General features: G+C 29.8%; 1 protein-coding gene across 2 annotated transcripts; it reads right to left on the bottom strand.

The window, feature by feature from the left end:
* Nucleotides 1-1,097: 1,097 nt before the first annotated feature.
* On the bottom strand, nucleotides 1,098-25,736 carry LOC121120367 (brain-specific serine protease 4). Of its 2 annotated transcripts, none has more exons than XM_040715211.2 (5): nucleotides 25,166-25,736; nucleotides 24,815-25,029; nucleotides 7,472-7,630; nucleotides 1,935-2,081; nucleotides 1,098-1,879 (listed from the first exon to the last, which is right to left on the bottom strand). In XM_040715211.2, exons 1-5 carry the CDS (start codon nucleotides 25,533-25,535, stop codon nucleotides 1,325-1,327), a joined length of 1,446 nt encoding a protein of 481 aa, XP_040571145.1. In that variant the 5' UTR covers nucleotides 25,536-25,736; the 3' UTR covers nucleotides 1,098-1,324. The 2 variants fall into 2 exon arrangements, with proteins under 2 accessions (XP_040571145.1, XP_040571146.1); XM_040715212.2 differs by having other exon boundaries at nucleotides 25,217-25,678.

The following is a 25,736-nucleotide window of genomic DNA, read 5'->3' as shown; positions in this document are numbered from 1 at the left end:
TTTTAACACATAAATATTTCCTCCTGGTGTATCAAGTCTCCTATTTTTTTCTTAGTTTCAAAAAGACCAATTAATGGCCATTAATTACTGTACACCATCAAAAATACTTTGGAATTATTTTTCTAAGGTAACTCTACCTATGTCATGTAGTTGAATTATCTTTTAAATTGTGAAACTTAAGACAGTTTAAAAAAATAAAGGATTTTTTATAACATGTATCCTCACTCTCCCCTATGTACATTAGACCTGTTCAAATTTGTGTAAATATGTTTTTAACCCTTTATTTGCGCTGATAATTAACTTTTACCCCAGATATTAAAAAATGCTTGTTTTTTTACATTTTTCCCAGTCTTTTTAGGTATTCTCCTAAGTTATTATTATCTTGACGCATATGTATACAAAAATAGAATTTAAAAAATCCCTTGAACAAAGCTAATTACTCTTTACTAAAAAAACAATAAATTATAACATACCAGATACACAGTAATTCTTAATGATTTAAGTTAGATTTCGTGAAACCAATATATTTATTTCTGTGAATAAGGTGAATTTTACTAATTTCTGAGTCAGATACAAACCAGGATTTCTCATTTTCTTCAAAATAGAGGTTGCAACTTCATTATCAATATCTTAATAGTACTTCCTGTTATAATGCAATTGCAAATTGTGAATGGGAGCATTGGCGGCAGATTTTGCTGTTATCCAATGCCATATATAAAATAAAGCCAGGAATTTATTTATAAAACAAGTATTTCTTTATTTTTGGGCTAAAATTTGCCCATGATCACAAATAAAAGGTTAATTAAATATTGATACAAATTGAAGCACAGTTTATTGGATTTTATTTGATAACCAGATCAATGCTATAGTATGCGAAGCTATCGTCAAAAGAGTACGAATAATCACGTTTCTTGCAGTTTTTTTGCCTTGTTTTAGAGTTCCCAGAAATAAATTATCAAGGCCCATGCGGCAGGCATAGCTACGGTCCAAAATCCAAATGACTGGTATATTTACTTTTTATAGACCTTGAAGAACGAGAAAAAGTGAAATATTAATAGGTTTGATAAAAAGGAGTTAAAATTGGAACTCGTCTTAGGTATATATATAATTTGTATATTTCAAAATAACTTATTTTATAAAAATAACTATTTCATGATAAGAATATTTGATATTCAATAGGCTGGAAATGTAGCCTAGTGTCTACTCTTTTCCTAATTGGGATAAAAATTAACAAACAAACAAAGAAAAAACCAATATTATATTAAAATTAGTTAATATAAAATGATATTCAGAATACACGTTTCATCCGAAGTTAACTCTTGGATCATTTCCGTACTTCATGGATATGATCTGCTAACCATTCCGCCGTTTTACTGACTTTATGATATATCCCTGGTTGTTTCTCTACTGCACAACCGAAGCCTGCTGATGTTATACCAATGAGTGTCCATCGGCCATCAAAATTAATAACAAGGGGACCTCCCGAATCCCCGAGACAAGCATCCATTTGTCCCTCTTCATGACCAGCACAGAACATTTCATCGTGGAGCTGCACTGCTATACTCTTCTCCCGATGCCAATGCTTACACTGCTCATTTTCAATAATGGGTACAAGGACCTTATGAAGCAAGTGTGTTCCAGTTTTGCCAAATGAATTGTCTGTTTTACCCCAACCTGCCACAACTCCAGTCTTTCCAGTAAGGGAGAAGTCGGACGTTGGGAGGCAAATCGGAAGTATATTGTCCTTATATACCACAGGACGATCCAATTCTAGGATAGCGATGTCATATCGATCAGGTTGAGTTAGCATGTAACGAAACTCGGGATGAAGACGGATTTTTGTTACTTTGAAGGACTCTGAGTCCAGGGGCTCATCAATCTGCAAATGTAATTGTAAGTTTAAGGAAGTTGTTTTTTTTAAAGTAAAAACTTACCTTGTCTGTGTTCTTTGTGTCAAATTCTCCTAGACGAACAGTGATTTGATCCAATTTGTTCCGGTGAACACAATGTGCTGCTGTTGCTACATGTAAATGATTTAGTAGGACTCCGCCACATTGATAGCCTGATATTCTTATATGTACCTAGTAACATGAAAATAGTTCAAAAGTGAAATCATAATTATATTGGAGATATCCTAGAAAGGAAATGATTCCATTAGAGCTAGATACATACATTGTGTGATATTATATATATGTATATATATGATATGATATCCATATCCATGGTATGTATATCACTTAACCTTGAGAGGGAAATAAATTGATTTAAAACTATGTCTCTATGCATATTGTTAATTCATCAGCCTTTAGGTATTTTGGAGGTTGTTGATTCGAGATTCTTCATAGAGGGGATTGCATCACTTGTGCGTCAACTCTTTAGTTATTATATATTTTATTAGCTTCCCTGTTTATTATTCATTCTAATATCCTTCTACATATAATTATGTGCCTCATCTTCAGATAAATAAACTGAACCTTTTACATAGTGGCATTTCACTTGTTATTATTTTCTAAGGTTTGAAAGTTTAAATTTTCTCTTTACCCTGAGTGAGTGTACGTCTATAATTTGTGCATCTGTCTTTAATGACGGATATTCTTTATAAGTTAACAAGACACTTTTAAAGAGTTTTTAAGGACGCATTAATTTTCTGTAAAAATACACGTTTTTATAGAAATAAAGTATATTTATCTTCCCTTTTAAACTCTTTCTAAATGTAATAAATATAATAGGTTTTTATGGCATCACAACCTTCAGAGATGAACTAAACAGCAAAAATGCATGGTCAAATTGTCTAGAATGATATTTGATGGGATATTTAAAACTTTTTTAAGGGCATTACTCTAATGGATAGATGGTTTTTATACTTTATTAGATAAAATATCACAAGAGTTTGATAAATTTACATATCCTTACTTTAATTGTGATATTTGCTCCACTATACTTTTAGGTAAATCAATTTGGGTTAAAAAAAATAGAACTTACATTATCCTATATTATGGAATTATTGAGCAAAAATAAGAAACTCTAATCAAAAGAATGACCTTAGTTCATATAATATGTATGTGCTGAATGGTCATTGTTTTGCTACGTCAAAGTTTGATAGTAAAATGATTTAAAACACTTTTTCACAACTGTTTTAATAAAATTAAGTATTTTAATCATTCTTAGGTATTAAATTATCATAAATGTTTATTCATATATATACGTACATACTCAAAGGCTCTGCATGAAATTATATAAGGTTCATAAATGTAAGAATGACTATAACCCATATGAGCGTAAAAACCACGTATGGAATATTTTCATAAAAAATATGGTAACTTTGTGAAAAGTAAATATCTACTGACAAAGATAAAGTGAGGCCAATAATCCCTGCTGATGATATTTGAATTTTCAAAACAGAGAATAATAATAATTGATTAGAGAGCAAATATATTGCCGACATAAACGTTTTTAATATACGTTCCCCAAGATTTCAACAATTTTTATATCAACAGTTTCTAATAAATAATCTGTATATATGTAAATTAGAGTTTGTGTGTGTGTCCACACCGTTGAAGCTGGTCGAACTAAGAGATTTTTTTTTTTTTTTTTTGAGGGGGGTTATATAATGGGGCTTATCTTATACACAAAACACAAAAACCATTTTTTGCAGCTCAAGAAGACTAGATAGGTGGTTGAGTTATAAATCAAAAAGTGATTGGCGTCTACCAAAAACAACTATGTTGTCTATATTTATTCAAAATAGAAAAAAGTTCTGGGCAACAAAAAAGAAATTTGAGAAAATTCCAATTTTCTTTTTTTTCAGGTGCAAAAAAAAATGAAATTTCAATGGCATATTGGATTCGTATATAAAATTTGTAAAAATTTGTTTGAATATTCGTTTGCATATAAATTGAAGAACTAAAAATTGATGTTTAACTGAAATATCTGTCTTTTTTTGCATAAATATTCCTCTTTTTTTTTCAATTTTTATAATTTTTTGTCTCCTTTTTTTTTGTCAATTTTTTTAAATTTTTTGTCTCTTTTGTTTCATCAAACGTCAACTTTTAAGAAGAAATGCCACAAAACGATGCATTTTGTATATAAAACTTTGGACTCCAACATTGCAATTTTATATCTTGAATTTTCAGAACATTTTATTACATAATTTTTGCAAAAATGATCCAATTATCGCGGATTACTTTTCCATTAGTATTCTCCATTACTTTTTTGTTTTTGGAAGTACATAAAAATATTAAAATACCAATAAAGGCTTTTGCAATTTTCTTCACGAATTTCGATTTAGCCATTATTTGACCAAAATAAAGAATAGAATTAACATCTAGACTAGTTTTTTGCTGATATATGTTATTTGAAGCGTATAGCACAATATAAAAATCCTTATGGTACTACTAAGGTTACAAGAGCCAATATAAGTAAGGTTATTTGAAGGGGAGGTGGGATGCTATGATGAGACTTTGTAGATAACCTTAATTAACCAGATTGATATAGTGTGATTAGTATATGTAGTATAAAATATAGTCCATTTCCAGCTCCATTGTTATAATGATTATAATAATTACCATGTCAAAAGAATAAGAATTATCAGGATCTTTTCCACAACAACGAAACAATTACTAAAGGAATTTAATATGTAGGTAATAAGTTTGTAAATAAAGTTAAAAAATGACATAATAACTCGCGTAAAAAACTTAATCCTACTCCAAATAAAATAAAAAATTAATGGTACTTGTTTTAAAATCGGATATTGCCCAATCACTAATAGAAAGAAAATATAAATGAACGTTTGACTTACGTTCAACTTTTTATAGGAGAAGGAAATTTCTCTTTTTAAATTGGATATTAAAAATTATGTTGAAGTTGTAGCCAATAGTATTAGAATATGATTAAAATTGCAAATTGCAGATCACATATTAGCTATAATCAATTAAGTGTATTATGTATCTTCACAGATGATTTAATCGTGGACTTTCAAATTGCCAAATATATTTTTTAAATATATATTTATGTTTATTAAAGTGGTTCTATATATATATATATATATATGGTAATCAGGAGTCAAATTAGGGATATTAAGAGCTTATTCTTAGTAAGGAAAATCTAAAACCAAAACAACCTAGGTGATATCTTCCACACCATCAAATTTCTAGTCAATATTGTCAATTTTTAATTTGATGCTGAGTAAAGTGTTTTATTATATGGGAGTCAGTTTAAAAAAAAAGTTAAACCAGAATTCAAGGGATATGAGCCATTGTATGACAAAAATCATTTTATGATCAATAATATTGTAAAAGTAGGAGATTGCATATGTACTTATATGAGTCAGCTGTGAGGGTCGCATTTTGTTGAAAGGACGATTCTATACATCATGTCGATACCTTTTTTGTCTCAAAATCAGTTAATAGTTAGCTAATCATCCTCAAATATGGAATTACTATTTAATAATTGCTCGGAATTGTTCCTAGCATTAAAAAATATAATTTGTATTAAACAATCAACATTCCCAACGCTCATAAGAGGAAAAGAAGCAAAAAATCTATAGCTGACTATAAAATAATTTATAAATTTTTGTTTATGTGGGATAATATCGTCACTTATGTATTTTGGCTAAATATAGTAGAAAATAATATTGATAGATTGGAGCATACAATTTGAGTACTGTGGTCTTTGCACCTAAATGTATCTCTTTACCTTCATGGCACTTGGCAATCTTGATACTTAGATAATAAGATATGCTAAAAGTATTATTCAGAAATAGTTTTATTGTTGTTTAATGTATTTTTTGGCATCATTCAATTGTGTGCTTTATCTATAGTTTTAGTCCAAAAATTACGCAAAATCATCAAAAAAAGCATTTTGGAAAAACTTTAAGTCCGATGAGCCAGGGTATAATTCTCACATCTTAAAGCATGGGGAAAATGCATAAACAGATAAAAAGCATATTTTTGAAGAGGTTTAATGTTTGTGTATCAAATATCTCCATACTGAAATAATGCTTATGTCAAATAGGAAATCATATTCCCAGGTTTGAATTAAAGCGTTAAAAATAAAATACATTGGGAAATTTTATTGACAAAGTTGGTTTCTGATTATTTAACTCTATTTCAAATTTGCAAGTAATTTCTTTTTTTGACCACCTTAACTAACCACTTCACTTTCTAAGAATACTTTAAATCCTTGACTTGTATTTTTTGAATAAATTAAAGCATTGTAAGGGCTTTGTGGCCTATATTGTTAACAAATAATTTTTTACAACATTATTTCTGTTTTTGCAAATTATTATTAATGATAGTAGATATTTTAAAGACTAAGAATGAACATGATACAGCAAAATGTAATACCCACAATAAATGCTCTGCCTATACCCTCTGATTGGTTTTGGTTTTCTGAATGTTTATGTACTCAACTCAAATAATATCTTGTCAAACTATTGAATAGATAATAGTAGGGGGGAATGACAGAATTAACTGACAACCATATAACTTGGGACCTTTACTGTTCTTTTTTAGAAAGAAGATTGAAAGATCCAATAAAGATTGCTATTTTACAGAGTTTCATATTTTCATAGATTAATAAGAGAAAAGCTAAAAAATTTGTTTGTATGATTTTGCAAATTCCATCCTCCATGGATTTATTAAAGAATCATTCGTTAGTTAGAGTTTCGAAATTAAAAAAATGATTCAAGTATTATATTAGTCAATTTGTTACACTTCACTTATGAAATGGAAAAACATTGCATGTCTGGTAAAAGCTCCCAAAGTACTACATACGTATGTGTTGCTCTAACCTAACGGTGCCTAGATTTTTTTAGCACAGAAATTTGAATGACTTTTTTATAATAGACAATTTTTCATTTTATATATATAGTAGCAAAGGATTACCTGGCGTTGCTCGGACCAAGGAGCGAGTGGAAAATAACATTGACAATCGTCCATGTTATTTTTTTATTGGTTAGAGACCTTCGGCCTGGGCAAATATTATAATATAGTGCCTGTATATAATATAAAATGTATAATTTATGCCCATAACTTTTTTGATTTGTAAAAATTTAGAAAACGTTTTTATTCTTAATATTACTTTTTTTTTTGATACACAAGTCACTTTTTGATGTATAACTCAACACCCTATCTAGTCTCTTTGCACTCCAAAAAAACAGTTTTTGTGTTTTGGGTATAGAATAAGCTCCCCTTATATGACCACCCCAAAAAAATTGGCAACCCAGTCTTAGGCTGACCAGGTTTAAAAGAGACACCCATGCAAAGTCTCAGCATACGGTCCAACGGTGTAGTGAGCCACAAAGGGCACATACACAAACTCTATTATATATCTATGTATAGAGATAAAGTAAATTATCATTGATCATTTTAAAACAAGATTTAAATTTATTCTCAGAAAATACAAAATGGTACCCTTTTCCCTTTAATTTAATAAAACTACAATGACCTATTGGCACTTAAATGATATTTACCTGCCATGGTAGTTCTGCAAATTTGGCCTTTTTCCCTCCAATGATCCGTTTGCTGAATGAATTATGTTTTGTAAGTCCACACTGCGGATCGTTTTGAAGACGGATTTTCCTAGAGGTTTCCAAACGAAGTTGTCGCATCTTTCGATTATTAAATTGATCCTGAAAAATAATGATGAGAGAGGGAGTATTTCAATAATGGTTATATGGGAACATTTTTATTTATAGATAATAAGTAATTAGAAATTTTTTGAATGTGATACTCCATGAATGAATGGCAATAAGACAATACGACACATTTCTAAAATGACACTTTATTACGGATGAATGGATTATTATAATGTTATATATTTCTTAACACTTGGATAGGGGAAGTAAAAAGAGATCAACACAATGGATCAACGCGTAATGTAAGTAAGTACCATGGATTACACAAGAGAAGGACAGGAACAAGAGAAAATATTTTTCTGCGTACATTAGTTGTTATAAACCTTCTTCTTTTTTAAGGCTCCTTTAATTTTTCAGATAGAGTTGCACCAATTAAGTATAAGTAAACATTTAAATATTACAAATACCCTTTCTGATCGATGAATTCTCTCTGTAGTCCATATACATAACCATAGATGAAATCAATATGATAATGGAAGAAAAAGCACTTTATTGTATTTGATCCCTGAAATTTTGTTTTGTTTTTTAAATTTTCCAAACCTTTTATCATTATTCTTTTGTATATAGATAGAACATATGAAGTAATCACTAGTCGTGAAAAAACTGTAACACTGAGGATTTCTTGCATTTGTTGGTAGTTCTTGTTGGACTAGGAATATAATTGAGGACCATCATTGAAGTAATATATTTAATTTATCGAAACGTCATGACAGCCATGCAACTCTTCTACCAAACATTCTTAAAATTGTCAGAGTGATCAAGTTAACTTTTGGGTTTTTTTTTAAGTATACCGGCTTGCAACTATGTACATTGTACATTTACCTAGACTTGTAAGAGTTCCACTATTTTGGTGGTCTGTTCAGGGTTCCAATTATAAGGTAGTAACAGGGCTGTACAGTATATAAACATAGACTACCATACTCTTTAAATGAAGCTCTATAAATTTTGAGGCATAAAAAGTCGGATACTCCAAATGAGATTGCTAAATCAAATTGAACTTAGAAAAACGAGAATGCTTTGATATATGTCAGGGGCACCAAAGCTTTTTTTATCTAAAATATATATATATAGGAATGATAAAAAAATTAATCAAACTCAAGTTCAAAACACTCGTAGCTACTAAAAATTGCATTATTTTATTTTCACAAAAGTAGAATAGCTATCTCCGTTTTGATTCATATCTTCTTAATACCATAGTAAATATAGATAAATTAAGTCATAATTAATTATAAAAATGTATTATATATAACTTATGGGCAACACTTAATAGTACTGAGTCATTGTAAAAAATAGTATATTTGTAGCACGTCAACACAAAAGGAAGCTAGAATATTTTTTTTCTCAAAATTTAGCATAGAATACATACATTTTCCTACAAATTATAGTTAATTTTAATAATGATTCTGATTGATCCTTTGGAGGCAACACTAATTCTACTGAAAGTAGCCAAAATTCACCGCCACATTTATAGAATTAGGAAAATATTAAGTTATATTTCTAAGACAATATTGGAGCCAAATTAAGTCAAATAAATAAAATGGAGGTTTTAAACTACAGTTAAAACTCACGGGTATTTCAATTCATTCCAGAAATTTGAATTCAATGCCTTTAATTGACCATAATATCTCTTTGAATTATTGTCTGTTATTTAATAAATATAAATGATTGAACCTTTGTATTTATGATTTGTGTATTTTTCATGAAAAGAAATGTTTTTTTTTAAAACTAAACCCCAACGTGTAGAGGGCATTGAAAAAAATAATTGTAGCCAAGATTAATAGAAATAAAATTAACCTTGATTACAAACACTAACGTTCAACATATTATCTAACTGAAATATTCACTCAATATGAAGTCCATATGAAAAATTACAGCGAAAAATAAAAAAACAAAGAGTTTGAAATGTGTTTCATTAAGTACAAGATAAATTAAATTATTACTTGTTAAAAGGGATATAAATAATAGTTTTAGGAGTGGTTAATTCACATTTACATGAATGTTAATATCAGGGAAATCTGCAGGAGTGAAGCTTTAGGTCCCTTCCCAATTTCCAAAAATTGCCCCTGAATTTGTATAGTAGTATTTCTAGGGTACTTATCCCGTGGACAACTACATCCCTTCCAAAATTACTATCACCTATTGCAACGGAAGGCTAAAATCTCATTTTTAGGGTTCATCGTTTAAAAAAAAAAAATCAGATCCGTTCATTGAATCATGCATTTCATGTAATGCTGTTCAATTTTGCATTCCGTTCATAAGCCTGCATATACCATAATGTGTATTTTTTACTCTTTAGGAGTGATCGAGAGATAAATGGTTAAAGGCTATTAAAAAATTTGTAGGCCCTATTTTACTTACACTTTAAATACCAAGACAACTCAAATGATGGATTCCTTAATACATGTAATAGACTTGAGTGCCCCTTTTGCACCATCACAAACGTTATATAAATTAGTTTAATTAGTAAGTACATTCTATGAAGAATTTGAAATAACGATATCCTCAGAAAATTAATAATTCATGTTTAAATTCGGAAAAGGATCAATCTTTATTTGCTGCTGACACTACTAAAAAAATTGATGTGTAAAGCTTCATATATACTTGTCCAAGAAGAATATAAATTTGGTAAAAAATTATTTAGGATAGTCAGGCTCATCATCAGGAAAATGTGTCTTGTATTCACAAGAAATTTTGTTACAGAAAAGAGGGATCATATCCAGTAAAGTTTTAAGCGAAGAAACTTTGAAATTAAAGATTGTCCAACTGATCAGAGGAAATATCAACATTGCATTATTATTAAATATATGAAAGATAAGTCCAATATTTATATCAGATTTTTTATGAGTCATTTATATTCGTTTATCTGTTAAAAGTCATTATCGACCTTAAGTGATTTCATTAACCGAACAGTTTTCAATATATCAAAATTTCAAAAAAAATATATATAGGATTTATTTTGTCCATATAGATATGTTTCTCATAACGACTAATCTATTTGTACATTTTTGTTGTTCCATCTCTTCTAAGAATGTTCCATTATATGGTCATATTAGGATGAAGAGGCTATATCACCAATATCAATATATACCTATATAATAAATTATCTTTATAGTAATTTGAAAGAAACAAAGAGATACAGGAATTACCCCTCCAGTGATTTCAGACTTAAGCATTAAGGCATCATTAAAAAGATAAGGATACATTGAGAACCTATAGAGTGTCTTAGATTTAAGTATAAAAGTATTTGATCTGAAAAGCAGGGCTGTCCTTGGACTTTTTTTAAAGTCAGTATCGCAAAAAAATATATAAATATATATAACCTTATTTATTTGGTTCAATCAGAATGACGTTAATTTTCAATTAATTAGGTACTTACAGAATTATCTTTTTATCAAAGTGATAAATATATAAATTTCATTTTCATAAGATGTAGTCCACTAACAATTATTTTAAATAAATTTGTATTTTAACTTGCTTAAAAAATAATGGCATTTTTTTTTTTAACTTTCCATTCATAAATTTGACATTATTAACTATTGAAGGTTCTGTATACAACTTTTAATTTTCCCCTTTGTTTTAACATTAAAAGAATGTTCATTAATTTTTAATTTGATAATACATTTTTCAATATTTAACACACATATTACATATAAAAATACGTACGATCTACATAATATTATTGGTCTTCGGTCTGAAAATCCTAGACCGGTTTGAGACGTTCTGATTTTTAATGGACCGAATTCATTCGATCATTTAACCCCTGAACGGGTTGGTTTATTTTTCAAATCCATGTAAATAGCTTGGAGAAACAAATTCTAAAAAACCAACCATACTTGGTATAATTTAAAAAAATATGGGAGCCCTGATTTAATGACTCTCTTTCGTTCATCCCGGTTGAAGTCATCATTATCATGAATTCATATCGATCAAAGTGTCTCTGAAGTATATGAGCTCCATTCTTCTTCGTAGTACCGGCCTAATCTAATTTATTAATTCTACATATTAACGGCATTATTTTAAATTCAACAGGTTATCTTTCGGAGTCCTTTTATTCCAGCATAAGCTCACTGAAATTATCCATAATCCTTCTATCTAAGACGTGATATTGCGTCTTCCGCAAGACAAAGTAGAATTTGAAAACGAGATATATGCTGTAAACCACATTAAAGGGAGTTAAAGAAGTTTGGTCCGGACTGCCCTCAATAAGGATTTGTCTCATTTAAAATTCGATATAGACCAACTCTATAGGCGAATTGTTGATTACATCGGTTCCGTTTTATAATGGTGAATATCGATCTAAAGTAATATCAAATAAAGTTAAATCTGTAACATAAGTCATATTTGGGCAACTCATAAATTCATCTACGATTTAAAAACGATTCAATTTCGGTCTACAGTCTTGGACCGAGTCTCAACACTAGTATGTACATGCCTTATACATATAAATTCGTAATATTGTAAACATCAATATCAGTAAACATAGAAAATTATGTGTTTTTGATGTAATTCGTTCATATTTTACAAAAACATTAAAATAATATTTTTTAGTTTATACGTATCTAAATACTTTATCATAAACAACTTACTTAAATGCATTTTTCTTATTTTTGTAGGAATGATTTTGACTTTAAGCTTTCAAAAAAATAAAAAATAATGGGAAAAATACAAAAAGAGTAAATTACACTTTATGGCAAAATTGCTAAAAATTACATTTAATGTTCATAGATATTTTAAAAGATGAAGCCATAGAGTGTGTCTCCATATAAAAGATTAATTATGATTAAGTATTATTCAAAAATTACACTCACTATATCATGTCAATTTAATTTTTTTCTTAACAACTAAGAACTATTTTTTATTATTAGTAGTAGAATAGTTATGAAATGGAAGATAGAATTGCATTAGAGCAATAGTGTTATGAATGTCCTTCAGAATTAACATAACTAAATTAATTATTATTCTGTTGACATAAAATAAATATAATAACCAAAAAATTGATTTTATTCTTTACGCCATTTATTACAAAAATGGTTTAATTTCATAAATATTATACTTATTTTCCTCTCTTGAAATTGACATTTTTTGCTTTTAAGTGACCGTTCAAATCATCAATTAATTGATTTAGCTATAAATCAATGTTTTTTTAAGTTTACTCAATTTTTTTAATAAAATGTTCATTATTCTCCCTTTTAAGTCCTTTGCAATGGCATATAGTTACTTATAAATTGATGTGATCTCATTTCGACTACAAAATAGTTCAATTAAAGTCAAATTATAATTAAAGAAGGGTTTTGCAATAGGAGGTATTATTTTGATATGCAAAGAAAAATTGCATTTTTTGAGATAAATGATCGGATGTTTATTTCGATGTACAGAGAAAGGTGTGTCATTAATAATGGGAAATAATATCTTAATATTTTAATAATATCAGGCAAATGGCTGCCACATCTACTCTACAGGATCGTATTCTTTTTATGATATTTTCCATCACCGAATTGCAAAGTATATGTGGTATTCTCTCAATAGCTTCACGAATTCCATCTTTGAGGTATTGAATCGACGCTGGGCTACTGGTGTAGCCTTTATCTTTGACGTGGCCGCAAAAGAAGAAGTTACAATGTGTTAAATCATAAGATATTGGGGCCTAATTGTGATCACCTCTTCGAGAGAAAACATAGTCCGAAAACTTTTCCTATAAAAGAACGATGGTTTCGTTGTTTGTGTGGCACGTTGCGTCATCTTGCTGAAAATAAACTTTGTCTACTCTTTCGAAAATGAATCTGGAGCAACAGTTACGGTGAATGGATTGCGCTATTGGGAGATGATGAATGATTTTTTATGGCCTGAACTGGATGGTATTAATCTGGACAACGTTTACATTCAATGAGATGGTGCTACGTGCTCCACAAGCAACGAAACCATCGTTCTTTTACGCAAAAAGTTTCAAACACACCTTATTGGAAACCCCTTTAAATATATTAGGTAAAATCGTTGACTTTTTGATAACGAACAAATACGGTAAACTTTTGCAAGAATGAAAAGGAGTAGAGCATTGAGGCTTTATCACAGATTTCTATATTAATTATTCTTTTAATTTTTCGAAATAATATTCAACTTAAAGTAATAAACATAGTTTTAAAGTCAAAATAAAAAAAAACGATTCATTCCGCACATTTTCTTGTCTCAAATGTTATGAAAATACACTTTTAAGTTATTATTTATTTCGTTGATTTACGAATGAACTAAATTATTGATTAAAAGAATAGACACTTTGTCCGTTAGTTATATCAATATGTTTTATAAACAGTTTATCATCTCTACTTTTAAGTAATCCAAAATATCCTTTAGTTTACTTCGGATTAATAAAATATCATTTTGTAACCAATCGTCTATTAAAAATTAAAATATTAATGTTTGAACGGCATACATAAGCATTTATTTATACTATGTCGCTCTAAAAAGTTGGTAATTAGCACCTGTTAAGTGATTCACAGTGTATTTTATTTATCTCTGTAATTATGTATCTCAATTATTAGCTATATCAAAGTCCGTTAACGATATTTTAATTTATGTTTGTGTCCTTTCACCCTCTTACAAGTTGAAAGCAGAAATATTTTTAAGGTATTAAAAATGACCATTATTTATATATAAGTGAATCGACCAATATTTATGTATTTTAAAGTACCGCTTTATGTCGAAATAAATATATTCATTTTTCTGGCAAAGTATTATGAAATTTATTTCTCTTTTTTTAGCAAATTTTAAAATATTATTTTTATTTAAGTTTAGTCATCATTAGTAAATGACGTGTGTTTTTATTTTTTCTAATATCATTCTGATTTTTTAAATGCATCATTAAAATATGGATAAATCTTCAAATTTATATGACAAAAATGAAATTTTTTTTCCAGACAATGAAGTATTCTCAACAAAAAAGACAAAGACAATCATTGTATTATATATTTGTATCTTTTCAAGTTTGTAACAAGTTTTTTTAACCTTATTAAATATGACGGTATATAATTATGAAAGAGGGATTTCAAGGATCATTACGAAAAAACATTTAAAAAAGAAATCCACAATCCTCTGGTTCAAGTTCAAATATGTAACGACAACAAAGTAGTAACAATTACTTAACATAAAATATGTATAACATCATGTGATCACCTTGTACATTTTCCAACCTTATTTTAATGATGTTTTAACAAACAATAATTGCACATACATACTTTATAAGTAGAGTGAAGATTCTGGGATAATATCATCACACATGTCATGAAACTTAACCTCCTTTTCACATATAATAAGTATAGATATAATATATAATTTTAAATATACCCATTTTGACTTTACAAGAATTGAGTGAGAAGCGATTTCGAGGCTTGGTAATCGGCTTTCATTTCATTACGAAAAATCGACAGCTAATTAGTTCTTTTTATTATATATTTATCACGGCGTTACCTCACTAATATACCAATTTGCACTGTATTTTGATGTTAACTTTAGTTTTTTGTGCATCTTTTTTTTTATCAATAGTCTTAACGGTGATTGCTTGAATTCGACTTAGCTCTTGTTAAGCTGTTGGAAATTCTCAATGATTAAATATTTAATTATAATTCCACAGTTGGGAAGAATTGCCTAACTGATTTTTCCTCGATTTCTTTTTCTTTTTTTTTGGGTGAGGAAAGACTGCAATATCAAATAAAAGTAAGATCGTTTTCTTGGATATTTTTTGAAGTTTGGTAGATTAAATTCATCTGAGAGTTTTATATTATGCTCCAAATTAAAATAATTCCTCAAATCATTGTATATTAGCTTGATTCAACACAATTAGTTAATAATCGGATGATTTGACCGGCAATTGTGTTATGTAACGTCTGCGTTCTAAAAGTCTTATAACAAATCTGTTTACTCTGATTTCATTGGAACTTATGCATTATTAAAGTGTGACTTCAGATTTGACTTGAAAATTAGGTGCAAAGTTTTATAATCTACTTGGCTAAAAGACATAATTTGGGTTAGTAAATAGCTCTATGCAATAATGCTAATGAATTTGTAGTTCAGATTGGATGTGATATTTATAGTTGAATTTTGTTAATCAACTTGTATTTGGAGTATAATTATATATATATATATTTGGTGTTCCAAACAATTGAATCTATATTATTAAAGATTTTGTATCTATAGCTACCTTTTTTAAAATTAAAAAAGAAAGCCGAAGTTTATGTAGTATCCAATTATATTACAGAATTAAATAGAGAACTTAATTCTTTTTTTTTTCCAGGTTCCCATGTTCTTCATTAGTATTGTCAACTACTAAAGTTTATTTTCCAGCATTCATAAGTGAGAGAAAATTGTCCCAAAAATACAATTGATCCCAAATCTAACGAGAGTTATACCAATTCATTTTTACCTTGTTAGAAATGTTTTTTTATAAGTTAATTAGGATTACATAGGCAACATGAAAGGTCAATAATATATCTTAACTTTTGATAGTCCATTTTCTAAGAACTATTTCGTTCAATGAAAATGAGATCAAAACTATACTAAGATCATCATTACCTTTATCATAATTATTATAAATTCTCGTTATTTGTAATATTTATACTAAGGATTTTAGGATTTGTAGCATAAAATATATTTTTATTCATAGACAAATTTTATTTCAAACATTTTGAAATACTGAAAAATAACAATTATACCCTTCGCAAAACAAATGAATATATACAAAGACAATTAAAATAATCAAAACGAATAATATATATAGCTGTAAATATTTTGCACTAAAGTAATTACATTTAATATTTGTTAAATAAAAGACCCATAAGCCATATTTATATGTTAAAATAAATCGAAGCATCAACACTTTAAAAACATGTTTGGCTAAAATAATAACTAAAACAAAAAACACAAACAATGAGTAGTTTTAAAGACAAATTTACCTAAGACTAATTCTATTAAAATATTAATATAGGTTTATATATATTTACTATTTTATACTTCTTGATGGAGATTTCTAAAAGAAGTTATTGTAAAATAGTATCCGAAGTGTTCCTTTAATAGCATGCCAAGAGTGGGGAACACAAGATATAAAACTGAGGTGTAGGTGTAAAGTTTTCATATCTTTCTGTACTACAGAAATAACACTCAGTATTAATGAATAGGTATCCAAATACTTCAAGTGTTCGAGTATATATTTATTCACACAAAATGTCATCTCGTCACGGCAGGTTAAGATTATCGGTCCTTTATATCGGACATCAAATCGATCCCCAAAGTACCTTTGTAAGCTGTGGATTCCCTCGTCTCAATTGATACGTCAAGGCTATTGCATGATTTATTACATACTACTATTCCTTTAATCCATTTCCAAAATGACAGAAATAGAATTTTTTGTTGATCCGACCTCATTTATTTATAAATATATTAGTTATCTTATTAGTTCTATGAAAAAAAAATCCATAAACAAATGTATGGCTACGCATTTAATAAAATATTTATAAGCAACATCATACCTAATAATGTATTTTATGGAATCCATTATATAATTGTAATATTATGAAATGTATCAAAATAGTTTATTTTAAAATTTCTGGAGAAATAATATGTAAACGATAGTCTAGGAATACTTAAAAATTAATAGCCCTTGGCATGATTGACTTATTTGGCCTACTAAAAACTGATTGGTAAGTGTCCAAAATCTTAAAACGCTAAATAGCATCAAAATAACAAATATTATGTTAAATTACACATCTTAGTTTAGCAATTGAATTCATTCAAAAAAACCACAAGTATTTGTCATCCACAATAATTGTATACACAATAATACCATTAATGTTGGAAAAGAGAAAAACCAAATCAGAAACTAATACTCAACATTCTTCTATCTATATTGTACAAAGATTATGCATACATATTTTCATTTTTTAAATCCCTATATATTTTTGTAGACATTCTGTAAAATATACATTTTACTTTAAAAGTAAATCTTTATTCTCTCATATATTTTGAAATTATGTATTGAATATTTTCACTAACGTCATAAATTGAATCATCATTGAAAGAGACTAAAGGGCTCAAAGTTGATATTTTTTTGTACACAAGATGAATAAATTTAAAATAAATCCTGATAAAATTTATCAAATGACTTTATGAATTTTAAAAAAGACATAACACTTTTATTAAATACACCTCGATGCCTTTGATAAAAAATAATATGTATTAAAATCCTTAAAATGATTATATTTGTATTAATTAATTTTTTTTTATTGAATCGGGAAAAGAATCAATTAATGAAAAATATTTGAATATTTTGATTATAATAGTTAATTTTCAATGCAATTGTATAACGATGTAATAACATATTTTTAATACATTTTAGGGTCAAATGTATACTAAAACTAAGCAATAAAGGGATTTTTTTTTATCGATTTTTAGGTTTATGTTGTTTTATTTGTTGGTCCATTTTGACATACAATATTTAACTATCCTCAATTAATCCTTAATGTGCTTAATATAAATGAAAAAAGTTTTTATTGTTATAAAACTTGGTTGGTTATGCCTCCACAATGGTCTACAACAACAATGCTGAAGACAGGTGAAAACTCTAATTTATATATATAAGTTGAATTCCTGTTATATATATTTGTATCATATCTACATTTGTAAACTTATTATTAATAGTATTGATCACATGGTAATTAATGGACATTAAATGATAATGTGTCAATTTATAATTCAGAATTTGCAGACAAGACTTTAAAGCCATGTTTCTCAAATAGTACGCTCAAGAGAATTCAAAATGTGCTGTCTAATTGTTATTTATGGATAATGCAAGACCAACAGCGGTACTCAATTCAGCGCACGTGGATTTTGGTAATATCATTATTGCAAGTTGGACTAAAAAAGTTTGAGAAGCACTGTTGTAAAGTAGAACCAGATGACATTTCAATTCAATCCTTAAATGAGGTTTTATTTTACATTTTTTTTAATATAATGAGTGAAGTCAAAGTTAAACTAGGAAATATGCAAAATAAATCTTGAATAAATATTTAATTTCCGTTAGAACGGATGAATTGAGCTCCATTATAATATATTTTTAAAAATAAAATAGAATACTTCAAGAAATGTAATCTTCAAAATCAATTATTATAATTATATACTTATATGAAATGTGTATCCATAAAATGAATTGATGCACGGTGTTAAATTAAATGAACACATGCTTTTCAAACTAAAATTATCAATAAATTATCCATAAACATATAATTTAATTAGAAGACATAGTTTTAATACACAAGTTAATTTTTTTCATTACAATTAACCAATTATATCATTAGCAATTAAATCATTTGATTTTATGAACAAATCATTAATTTATATATTATATTCATTAATTACTGAGGACAGAAGTAGTAGAGATTTTTTAATCATTCGTATAAATATTTGCTATAGAATTATTATAAGCATTTAAATATATTATGCTTAAAAATTCGTGGAATGATGTCGTAAATAAACTATATAAAATACGTTACACCAGGGGCATTGCTAGCTTTCATCATTTTTTTTTTGGGGGTGAAGGGGGGAGGAGGGATACTCATTGTAAATAGGTTTGTTTTGTATATCTATATGAAAACATAAAAATGAGCTAACAACCCCCCTACCTTAAACAAAATGAGAGCAAATCGCCTTACTGAAGGGCAATTTAGTAGCATTAAGGTCTAACTTTTTATCAAGAAAAATGTCTAACTCCATGACGAAATACATCCTCTGTCCACTGGTGCTGGATATATAAATTGGTGTCACCACCTGTGTCGATGTTCGACCATACAACAACCTTGCATATACAGAGCAAATTTGGAATATGTATAAACTGAGCTACTTATCTCTTATGATACAAGATTAACTCCTTGGATGAATAAAATAAAAGCAATGCTCATGATTCTAAAACTGACTGTGAGTTTCTTCTTACATATAAAATTACTGAATATATGAAGGAACACACCGCGTAGAATTACTAACTTAAACTGAATATATTTCATCAAAGTTCTCATATAACATATAAAAGGGATTTCAACCTGTCTTTTCGTAAAAGTCCTATAATATTTTCCCAAGTGTCTGCGTCAATTACGACCCATTAATTTCTGTGTAAAATAAATAAATTAGTTATATGTGAATAAATTAATAAGGTAAAACAAAATATGAATTTAATAAAAGTATATAACTTTAGATGCAGATTCTAATCACTGAGAGTTGTCCTTGTATGTAGGAAGAATATCCCTAACTCCGAAAGCCGGTTTCAAGCTGTCGATTGACACAAAGTCGGTTAGATGACCCATGCCCAGAGTAAAGATTCTGTCGGACATAGACAGGACTTTAAAAGGGGCCAAACATGTAGGAGCCAGGGATAGTTTAATCGGCTTATTTCTGACAAAAACATGATCCGACTTCTTAAGAGCTTCCAACGCGGCCCTCACTCTCGTGGAGGCTGGGGGATAACTCTTGGTGGAGCATGCTTCATCTCATTGAACGTATTGGTGCGCCCAAGCTCTTATCATTGGGCGCACCAGTACGTTCCGTGAACGCTAACGGTAGCCTCGGTGCTGTACCTAAGACGTAGTGCATTGGAGAAAATGTTGATCCCGGAATAACTGGGATGGCAGAACGAAGGCCTATCATTACAGTTGGAAGAGTGTCTACCCAAGATTTACCTTCCTGGCTCATTTGTGAACCGACAGAAGTCTTCAAAGTCCTTTGAAACCACTCAATAATGCCGTTGGACCCCGGGTGATACGAGGTGGGGGATAGGTTACTCGAACCGATGAGTTGTCCCAAGTGTTTCTATAGAGAACCAGTAAATTGAGCTCCCCGATCTCAGTGTACTGTCTGAGGGACTACGAATCTAGATATCCATGCCACGAAAAAGGCACAAGCTTTATTTTCTGTATTAGTGTCTTGTAAAGGAAGTGCTTCTGTCCATCTCGTAGCCCTATCCAAAACAACCGTTAGTAGGACTCGATATCCCTTTGATAGAGGCAGTGGCCCAACAAGGTCGATCGGGATTCTGATTAAATGGCGTTGTTCCATATGGTTTTGTGTACACTGAGGGCTTGTTTTGTTTGTCAGGACAAACACTCACCGGTCCAAGACTTGGCATCATCCCTAAGACATGGCCATGCGAATGACTTTGCTATTTCACTTAGAGTCAACTTAAATCCAGGATGTGAGACACCATGTGTGGATTCAAAAATTATTTTCCTTAGCTCTACCAACGACACTATGGCTCTAAAATTTTCTCGTGAACCAAACCCCAACATTTCTATTCGTAAATTGCTTGGATTTAAAATCCAAACTCCGAGGAGCAGACAATACCTGGTCACGTACAAGTTCCTCGAGGAAGGATCCAGAGACCCGGTTCTTGAGGGAAGAGTTCATTTGCAAATCCCATAAGGTAAAGGAGTGGTCTGACAAGCTAAACATCGTCGTATCTGTGCTGCTTTCACATACCCTAAGAGGTGTACCTCCTGTGGATTTGACTTCTTAGTATGAAAATTTAAAATTGAATGTCCCGAAACAATGGGGCATCTCACCTCAAGAACGTGTAAGAAGATCCATTGATCTTCTAACGGACGAATTGATGCCATCCAAGTAAATTCTTGTAACCTTTAATCGCCCATTGGACCCATCGTTCGTTCCTAAGCAGTTAGGGACTCTGGCTACGGAGATTGTCGTTCGATCTGTTCCAACCTCCCACCGTCATATGACTCGTAGAATGGTCAAGCTGGATGTGGAAGATTTTACCGAATATTGTAACGGTCTTAAGGATTTATCTAATTCAAATTCTGTGGCCAGTCTGACAAACCCTACTACGCGTCCTCCATCCCCGGATTTAAATTACGAAGAAGAAACAGCGGTCTCAAATCTTTTTAATAAGAAAAACAGAGAATGAAAAACTTGAAGACAGCATATGAAGTATGAAGTCAAGGCAAGAACGTGTGCCAGATCCCATTGCCCTTTTCATTCTTTGGTTTAAAAAAACTAACAAGTCCTTAGCTATTTAGAGCAAAGATTTACTTTTTAATGAAGGAACACGCCAAGTTGAAATTTTTCAAAATAAACACAAAATGTATATAAATTATTAATATTTTTATAATCAAAAGTTATCTTAAACCTATAAAAAGGGTAGAAATAATCAAAAATTTCAAATCAAAAATCCTTGCAAACCAGATTTTATACGAAAAACTAATTACAGATTAGTCATCAACTCGTCAAACTACTAGAAGAACATGAATTTAAAAGATGTCTCAATAAGTGAAATTTTGTTGACTTTAGAAAAGGATTAAATAGGTTATAATTGGAAATATGTATCATACATTAAATGAAGGCTCCATACAATAGTTAATATTTCTAGGTATCTCATTCATCCCAGATATTAGGATATAACCCCCATAACTGATAAAGTAAATACTTAAATAAGGAATTAGACTTTTCTTAATAATAGTTCAAGATTGTATTTGTGTTGACACATCACACATATTGTACATGGATATATTTAGGAATATATGATATTAAAAATAAAAACAATCTTAATATATATCTACTGGAAAAACATAGAGCACCTCTGCAATTTGACAAGTGGAGAAAGTGAATATGTACATGTGGATACAGACATGGCCTTATTGGGTGGTGGGTGTTCCTTATCGCTGGAACAAAACGTATCGAATACTATTTAGAGAAGTAGGAGACGGTGTGTATAAGTATATTATGTGAGAGTATGTAGGCATGTTTTCATTTTCATTCGAAGCTCGGAAAGTGAAAGTTTTTTCTCTCTCTTTGTCTTTTCCCCTCTTTATTGTTATTTTTACTTCTATAAATAATACACTGCATTTTTGTGCCTCAGATCTATGCATGTACATATTTATATATCTAAGTCGGTAAATACATATTTTATGTTGTTTTTTAAAGTTATAAACTAAATTTAATCACCCTTAGATACTAGCATACTAGCTTCGTGAATAATGAAGTTCTTCAAAATCCATTTGCCATATTTACGTATGTGAAATAAATAGTTGTGCACAAAATAAAAAAACTATATTCAAAACACAGCTTCAAATATTTTCTAACGTAACACTTTTATAAAATTTTACAAATGTATTTATTTGTGTTCTCATTTTTGTAGTACCAACTAATTCGATCCAAGCTCCGTCGGGATCGGTCTCGTTGTAAAACGAGGTCTTGATCATTCTTACAAATGGGTTTGCTTCACTTTTTTAGCATAAAGATTCACGAAATCAATTTAAATCTATAATTTCAGACCTTAGAAAAAAGTAATAACACCAAACTGTGTTGATACACAATCTCAGACCTATTTTGTTAGGGATAGGTTTATTTTTTAGACCGATTTGGATCATTATTTGACTGAATTTTATTTGTTTTCAAACTGTAGAATACTGTTTTTATGGTTTATCTCTGTGGACCAATTTTTTCGGTTTCATATGAGGGACATAACTTTATATTACATAGATCAACTGTCGTTGATGTTTTTATTGTTTTTTTGCACAAATTGTCTATAAGCCTCTTGAACACCCCAAAAACTAAAAAAAAAAAACTCCTATAAACTCCATAATCGAGTAATACACCATAGTTTATTCGTATAAGTCACACATGACATCATCAACAATTCATCTATAAATTGGTCTAGAGCAAATTTTAAATGAGACAAATTAAGACGGATACTTTTTTTGTTGGACTAACTTATAGTGATTTTTAATTTGGAATCGAATCAAACCAAACTACTTTTTTAAAGGGCTGAATTATCTTAGCCCAACAAAAATTATGAAAGAATCAAGCCGGTCTAGGATTGCCAGACCAAAAACCATCTCTAATAAGTGGGTAAGTTTAGTAGATATTATACATATAGATCAATTTTAACAATTATAGGTGATTTTAATCCCAAAACAGATAAATACCTATTGAATCTCTTTTTAGATTTAAAATAAACTGATTGTATGCCTACATCATCCATTTTAATCGGGTATGTTTACTCGAATTAGTGTACTAAAATATTGACCCGTTGAACTAGAATTAAATCTTTCTCTATATGAATATCCCTTCTATCAGGAATATATGGAGAATAATCCAACAGTTGTGATGTCATCAAGAGCAGTTGGTAGTTCTGTGCAAAATCATACAAATAGTTCAGACCTAGTATTTATGTAACTAATATAAATGTGGACTAAGGCCTAAAAATTATAGGTTTTCTAGAGGGGCAAATAAGCATAAACTGCCTTTGAACTACTTACTTATTCCAGATTTTTTTTCCTTCTTACATATTGAAGAGAAGGTTGAGAGAGTTCATAAAGATTTATAATTATCTAGTGACTAGAAATGTTGATACTATTTCTTTAACCATTTAACGTTGTATGTCTGAAAGTCGGTATTCTTGATCTACATATATGTAAAGAAGTTGATTATTAAATTAAGGTCAAAATAAAAATGACTTTTGTCTTTCATTCTTAGATTTACGCCAAGAATAGTGAAAATTTTTATTATTTGATTATGGAGTTGGAGTACATATGGATCTAAATACCATAGATATATTTATGAAATATATTATGACTGATTATTACTATTAGATGAGTAGGATGTATTAGTCCGTTCTTTTGCCTTTGGTTAAAGTGATTAGAATGATTTCAATCCACTATATATATAAAATATTTTCGTATTTTTTTTCATAATGACTTAAACCAAAGGGATTGTTAATATATTTTCAAAGGCAGATATAAATATGCAAATTATTATATTTTTTGGTGGCAGTTGGGCGATGAAGCAATGAGTACATAGTATCAGCAAGGATGATTACACATTATGAACTCTTTTTTAATTCGGGGTCATTGAATTCACTGAACATAACACATTGAAATATAGATTACAAAATGAGCCTATGAATGTCGGGGGTAAAGGACTGGTCAGTACCTGGGTATGCATTTCTTTTTGTATGTAGGTACATACATAACTATGTATTTTACATGATATTTGCTTCAAGGTCATGAACTTGAAATGACTAAAGAGAAAAGGAAACTATCACTATCATTGAAGGAAATAGCACGCAGAGTTTTTGTTAGCACGGTCAATTAAAGGTCAAACACATAGATGTAGAAGGAATGTGGAAGAACTTACCTTCCGAAAAGGATCCTCAGGTAAGATGCAACAGGAGTAAAATACGGAGCTACACCCCGAAAAACTGGATCCTCCTGCAATCCAACATGCAGGAGTAAACGTACAACGATGTTCCCTGGAATCTCCAGCTATATTACAGCTTGAGGAAGATCCTCCGATAGAGTTCAACATCCCTCCAGCAGTCATCTCATCTGACTCATAGGCACGTCCTCGAGCTAAAGTACACATTTTTATAAAGGTCAGTTGAGTCTGTACTATTGCAAAATGAAGAAAATTAAAGGAAAAAAATACACCCCAATTATGTTCGCCATTAAAATCCCATTCAATTTAAGAAGAGCATTCTCAAATAACCTTTAATTGCGCCTTTGTGTCTCCGATATCGGAAATTAGATCTAAAGTTACGTCGACGTTTCCTTTGTCGTCGAAAAAGCGGAAAGAGTCGACTCAAAGGATTTCGATAGAAGACCCTTCTTCGACGTCCTCTATAGCGATGAAACTCGGGTGTTAAATTGTCTACATAAATGGCATTACTCTCGTCGTCCTCTAGGCGACGTTGTCCCTCATTGGGAACCAATTGTGTGAGTCGATGTATTCCTCCTCGTGGTCCATAGGGAGTAGGAAAAGGAGAATGGTAGATGTCTGAATGAACAAATGAGAAGTTGAAGGCAGTGAATGAAAGGGACAGTAAAAGATAGACAAAAGAGGATCTGTGATACAACATTTTTGCCAGAAAAAGTTACAAATAACGTTATTATTAGTGATACTATGTTGAACTAGGTATGCAGTGGAGCAATCCTGCTTCCCTTATTAAGGTGCTATGAACTATATATCATCATAGTTGAAGCTTTTATACAAACTAATAAACTAAAATAAAACAGATAATGAGAAGAGTGATGAGTTGAACTGCACTTCAATATAGACT

This window comes from Lepeophtheirus salmonis, chromosome 6 (genome assembly GCF_016086655.4).
Source record: "Lepeophtheirus salmonis chromosome 6, UVic_Lsal_1.4, whole genome shotgun sequence".
NCBI lineage: Eukaryota > Metazoa > Arthropoda > Copepoda > Siphonostomatoida > Caligidae > Lepeophtheirus > Lepeophtheirus salmonis.
Note: the sequence above shows the minus strand (reverse complement) of the source record. Positions and strands in the feature narration are given on the sequence as shown.

Bases quoted from the DNA above. Each gene is read 5' to 3' on its own strand.
- LOC121120367 (XM_040715211.2), bottom strand. From the start codon at position 25,535: ATGTTGTATCACAGATCCTCTTTTGTCTATCTTTTACTGTCCCTTTCA. The intron at 2,082-7,471 runs GTAAATATCATT...TCATGTTACTAG, and splicing joins TTGCAGAACTACCATGGCAG to GTACATATAAGAATATCAGG. The intron at 1,880-1,934 runs GTAAGTTTTTAC...TTACATTTGCAG, and splicing joins ACACAAAGAACACAGACAAG to ATTGATGAGCCCCTGGACTC.